General features: G+C 63.1%; 1 protein-coding gene across 1 annotated transcript; it reads right to left on the bottom strand.

The window, feature by feature from the left end:
- Nucleotides 1-1,652: 1,652 nt before the first annotated feature.
- Nucleotides 1,653-4,606, bottom strand: LOC307067255 (forkhead box protein J1-like; the record flags this gene model as incomplete). Its single annotated transcript, XM_079724658.1, has 2 exons — nt 1,653-2,420; nt 4,109-4,606. The coding sequence occupies 2 exons, from the start codon at nt 4,604-4,606 to the stop codon at nt 1,653-1,655; spliced, it is 1,266 nt and encodes a 421-aa protein (XP_079580784.1).
- Nucleotides 4,607-5,786: the final 1,180 nt, after the last annotated feature.

Here is a 5,786-nt window from a genome sequence, read left to right as displayed (position 1 = left end):
TTCAGGAAGGGACCAAGGGAGGGAGGAGCTGGAGACAGGCCCAGGCGAGGACCGCAGGTGAGTCTGGGCAGGCCCTCAACTTGGGCGAGGTGGGGAACGTGAGCCGAGCCCTGGGCAAGAACGGCCTTTGTGAGTGAGTCTCCAGGGCCAGGGAGGGGGCTGTGCCTCCTTTGCCGCCTGCTCCTCGGGCCTGTGGGTACAGTCTCCCCATTGCACATCTAGAGGTGCCGAGGCCCTGGCTGCAGGGGAGCCCCGAGGGCCGCCTCTCAGCCCCTTTCTCTCTGGGGACCCAGAGATCATGAGGAGTGCATCAGGGGACACTCTGCAGGCCTTTGGTGCCCCCCATCTTCCTCCCAGCCATTCCCCCTTGGGCCGTGGCCTCCCCAAAACTGGCCCATGCTTTTCCCCAGAGAAAGTTGCAAGCAGGTCCATTTTGAGATTTTTTTTAAACTTTATTTTTAAAAATGTTTTTATTGTAAATAACTTTCTATGAAAAAGGTTAAATTGCCCGATGGGTTAGGAGAGTGGATGTGGGATGCAGCCCAGGGGGTTTATGGTGGAGCAAGACACTCCCCCGCAGGAGTGCAAGCAAGGGCACGGGGCCATCCCCCCTTCCTGGTCCCAGTGGTTCTAGCAAGCACTGCGTCCCTCCCAGTTAAGCCTCCGCTATAGCTACACTCACTACATCAGTCTGTCTGTCCCCTTTCCCCCTGCAGCTTGGCTGCCCCAGCCCCTAACCCCCAGATCCCCAACTCCCCGCTGCTCTCAGCCTCAAGTTGGGCTCAAAGATTAGGGACACAGGGCTTCCCTGGTGGCGCAGTGGTTGAGAGTCCGCCTGCCGATGCAGGGGACACGGGTTCGTGCCCCAGTCCGGGGAAATCCCACATGCCGCGGGGCGACTGGGCCCGTGAGCCATGGCCGCTGAGCCTGCGCGTCCGGAGCCTGTGCTCCACAACGGGAGAGGCCACAACAGTGAGAGGCCCGCGTACGGCAAAAAGAAAAAAAAAAAAAAAAAAAAATTAGGGACACATACCCTGTGCTCCATCTCTAGGGATGAAGCCAGAAGATCCCAGAGGCCTTAGAAAATCTCCTGGCTCCACCCAGCACCCCGGCCTCATTTCTGTCTCCTCTCTCTTCCCCCCTCCGCCTAGCTCCTCCTCACAGACTGCCGGGAGAGGCCTCTTGGGTATTAATTTGCAGTCACCTAATCAGTATTTTCTTGTACCTGGGAACTTTCTCTGGATAGAGACCTGGGGAGGAGAGCAGGAGAGAGAGAAGCTTCGAAGCTAAGGTGTTCTGGGGCGGGCCCTGTACTGATGTTTCCAGCTTGGCCAGGGCCCCTCCAAGCCGCAGCTCTCATAGTGCAGGGCCCTTAGCGTGTCTCTGGGGCAGGGAAGAAGTGGATCAACGAAACACTGTGTGTATGGGGGGCTGGGGAGCGGAGGCAGCAGTTTTGGTCCTGGGCCCCAATTCTCAGCCTGCTGGACTAGGATCTGAGGATGGCCTGGGCTGGGGGCCGTGTGGCCTGGCGGGGTGACCTGGCCCAGCCCCTGCCTGGGCGGTAGGGTGTCCATGGGCCGGCACTGGCGGGGAGGGGGGCAGTCTGGGTCCACACTTCGGTGCTGTCTGGAGGTGGGGCAGGGCCTGGCTTCTTACAAGAAGGCACCCAGGCTGGCCCAGTCATGCAGGTCAGAGGCCAGTGTGGCATCCCCGGCCTCAAAGAGGGGCTCGGGGGTCAGGGAGCTACGGGTGCTCTCGTCCCAGGGGTGCTGCAGGAAGGATGTGGCCAGGAAGGTCTCATCAAAGTCCAGGCTGTCGGTAGCCTGCTCCACTGGAGGCCCCCAGGTAACAGGGCACTCGATGTGGTGGCCGTGGATGGTGAGGTCCACGTCCCCGTGTGAGGCGGGGCTCAGCGGCGGGATCAGCTCCGAGGTCTCCAGCGTGCCCAGCTCCCCGTCCAGCGTGCCAGCGTCCAAGATGGCCTCCCAGTCAAAGTTGCCCTTGAGGGGTTCCAGCTCACCCTGCTCCTCCTGGGTCAGCAGCAGGGGGCTGGAGGGCCGCGGGACCTTGGCCTCCTGCTTGGGCAGCGGCTGTTGACGCTTACGCCCCAGCCTGCCCTCGCCTGCACCCCAGCCCGCCTCCCCAGTGGCCTCCTCGAACTCCCGCAGCAGCTGCTGGGCCTCGGTGCTCACGGTCAGTGGCCCAGCCCATGGGGCGGCGCTGGGCTCCGGCGCGGCCTGGCGGGCAAAGGCCGGGTGGATGTGGACTGGGGGCAGCCGCCGCTTCTTCAAGGCCCCACTCAGCAGCCGCTCGGCGTACTGGGGGTCGATGCGCCAGAAGCCCCTCTTGCCTGGCTCGTCCTTCTCCCGAGGCACCTTGATGAAGCCCTTGTTCAGGGACAGGTTGTGGCGGATGGAGTTCTGGACACAGGGAGATAGGAGAGAAGGAAGACAGCTGGGTGAGTGGGTGGGCTCAGTGATGGGGGGCTCCTAGCGCCACTGCCAGTCCCACCACCACCTTCTCTCCGATGGGGGCAGGGGAGACAGAGGCGCTGCTCCGACCGGGAGGCTCTGGGACACCTGCCACGGGGCACCAGGAGCTGGGAGTGCTGTCGGGGGTTTTTGTTCCCTTTTGCCAGGATATCTGCCTGCTCAGTCATCCGAGCCCTGAGCCGCAGGGTGGCTCTCAGTGCCACCCTGTCCTGCCCTCCCTCCCTTACCCCGCCGTTTGCGGCCTCTGGTCAAAGGCCTTGGCTCCCCCAGGGCCTGGACGGCCATCTCCCTCTGCCTGGGCCTGGCTGGCCTTCTCTGTTTGTGAAATGAGTGAGTGGGTGTGAGGGTGTGTGTGTGGGGGTGGGGGGATGAAGTGTGGGAGGATCTGATGACTTTCCTTGTTTCTAGAGCCGGCTGCTGGCCTGGACCCTCACCCACCATGTCCCCCTCCTCCCACCCCAGGCTCTGAGGCCTCAGTTGATTATTACCCAGCCAAGAGCATAGCGCTCATTCCTGGGGCCTCTCAGGCTTGGAGTAGGGTGGGGGGTGGTGGAGGGTCTCTGCTTTCTCACCAAGGTTACAAATGGTACCTGCCCCAGGGTCAGGGCCCAAGCAAACGTGGAATAGCTGGGATCACAGGAACTGTGATCCTGTGACCTGTGCCACAGGGAAGGATCTGTGCATCCTCAGGGTCTCTTTCCCCAAGTAGTCCCTGATCCTGATGGTCGAAGATGCTCAGGGCAGTGTGTGCCCAGCCTGAATCACCATCCTGCCTTGTTCACGCCTGGGTGCACAGTCCAAACCACGCTGGGGCACAGGGGTCTGGGGCCTGGTGGCTGGGGCCGGCAGGTGAATAGTGCCCCCTGGCAAGACTGGGATGTTTACATGGTGGCCTGGGCCCCTTGGCTGCTCTGTGCCAGGTTCCGGAGACTTGGAACATGAAGCCAGTGTGGGAGGAAAGAGCCCCTGTGGAAAGCACGTGGCTGAGGTAATTGTCCCCCCAGGGAGGTTGATGAGAAGACGGGGAGTAGTGTAGGCAGGAAACTAGGGAGGGCTTGGGGTGGGGGCTGGCACAGCAGCTTTCGGAAGGCCCAGTAGCCCTTCCACTGGGACACAGATGGCCTTCACACCCCGCAGCACGCCCCTCTCCCCTCCCAGACCCCCTCCAGCCAACTGAAAGCAGGCAGGATGCAGAGCCTGGCAGGAACGATGCTCTGACTCCAGTCAGGCCCTGACAAACTGACCTCGAGGAGGGTAGTGTAGGAATTCCAGGACTTGGGACAAAACTGTGTCCCTCAGTCCATCAACCTACCTTGGGGGGCTGTGTCCACGCATAGTTCAGCCCTGGTCTTTGGGCTGAGCCTGCCGGATGAGTGACAAGTTCTTTCCACTTGAACCTCTATGTCGGCACCCCTACAGCCCTCTGAACATCCTCCCTCCTCCGTCTCTGAAGTCAAAGGGGCAGCAGTCCAAGCACTGGGCTCCCTTGAGGTCCTTCCTCGACGGCCTTCCTCTCTTGGGGCCCTGGCCGTACCGCGCCTACTTGGCCTGCGGATCTGGGATGTGAGTCCAGTCCCTGCGGGCATGGGGAGGGAGGGAGGGAGTGCCTCCCCTACCTGCCAGGTGGGATCAGCGTGGCGGAAGTAGCAGAAGTTGTCCGTGATCCACTTGTAGATGGCCGACAGGGTGATCTTGGTGGCCTTGCTGGCCTGCATGGCCATGCAGATGAGCGTGGCATACGAGTAGGGCGGCTTCACGTGCGGGTTGGTGGCATAGTCCACGTCGTCGGGAGGCGAGGCCTGCAGCCCCGAGGGGGCGCTCCGCGGCGTGCAGGAGTACGTGGGCTTGCCAGGCGTGTGCGGCTGCCCCAGGCAGGCGGGGTCCGCCGCCAGGGGAGACCCCGGCTCGGCCGAGCCTGACAGCTCGTGGTAGCCGTGGGGGTCGGTGTCCCCCGAAGGCAGGGCGGGGACCTTGGCGTTGAGAAGGGAGAATTCCTGCAGCCACTGCAGGCTGGTCAGGCTGTCATTCAGGGCGTTGGACTCCTCCAGGCCGCCTTCCGGTCCGGCCTCCTCCGCTGCCCCTGCTCCCGAGACGCGTAGCCAGCTCTCCGCCATATCTGCGGGGACTCTCCGAGGGGGCTGTCAACATCCACGAGCCGAGCCGAGGGTGGCCGCCGAGCTCTCCGGCCCGCTGACTCCCGCGGCTTCAGTTACGCAGCCTCCCGGAAGCGGGCTTCCATCCCGCGATCCGGGGGTAGCCTCCTCCAATCTGAATGTGGTGCCTGCGGGGACCAGAGCGGGAACTGAGCCCTCTTTCCCCACCCACGAGGGGCGAGTGTGTGCGAGGGGGGAGGCTCTTACTAAAATCCTTCCTGCAGCTGGGGAGGATCTTTTACTGCCGAGGTCTGGGAAACAGAAGGTGTGCCCGGGGGTCCGACCCACACGGGGTTCGCCTCGTTCTTTTCCTCTTTGATCTTTTAGGGGAGACTTAATTAGCCAAACGAGGGAATAGTGTAGGGGCATGCGAGGCCACCCCTTTCTCCCTCAAAGCGGGGAATTAACCCCCCTCTCTCCGTCCACAACCAATGGAAATGGGGCGAGAGAGTCCAGGAGGGCAGCACGACGGGTCGGGGGGCGGGGGAGTACGTCTGATCTTTGAAAAGGGATATTAGGATGGGGATCAAGGGGAAGGAAGGAAACAATACAGAGAGTTATAAGGGGGCGGGAAGTGAGTGTCCCCCAAACGCCTCTGATGTCAGTCCCCGGGCCCACCACTTCCGTCGGGGACGGATGGGAGAGCGGGCTGCTACTGACGCCCTCCCTTCCCACGGCCTGCAGCCCTCCCCGTCCCTTACCTGGCTCAGAGCGCAGCCCGGGCCAAAGGAAGGTTCTCAAAGAAATTCCTCCCACCGCCCACCCTCACCGCGGCTCTCCGCTCCCAGCTCGAGGGCCCAGCCAGCAATCCTCGTCGCCACTCACGCCCGACGGCGCCTCTCTGAAAGCCAGCGGCCGGGGACCGGCACTCAGTAGCCGCTCGCAAGGCGTCTCCTGCTGCCGTGGCGACGCCCCGCCCATATAAACAGCTTCCGCTTCTGCCATTGGCCAGGTCGTCTCCAACGAGACCGCGGGCTCTTAACCGCTCTCTCACGCGGTAACTCTCTTCCAACTCCCTCCTGCCGCCCTCTCCCGCGCGCGACCCAGCCCCGTACCCGCCACCGCGTCCCGGCTCCGCGCATTCCCGCCCGAGGGCCCCGCGCAGGGCTCGGAGTGGCGCGCGGCTCGGCGCTTCCGCAGA

Source organism: Hyperoodon ampullatus, assembly GCF_949752795.1.
Source record: "Hyperoodon ampullatus genome assembly, chromosome: 19".
Classification (NCBI taxonomy): domain Eukaryota; kingdom Metazoa; phylum Chordata; class Mammalia; order Artiodactyla; family Ziphiidae; genus Hyperoodon; species Hyperoodon ampullatus.
Note: the sequence above shows the minus strand (reverse complement) of the source record. Positions and strands in the feature narration are given on the sequence as shown.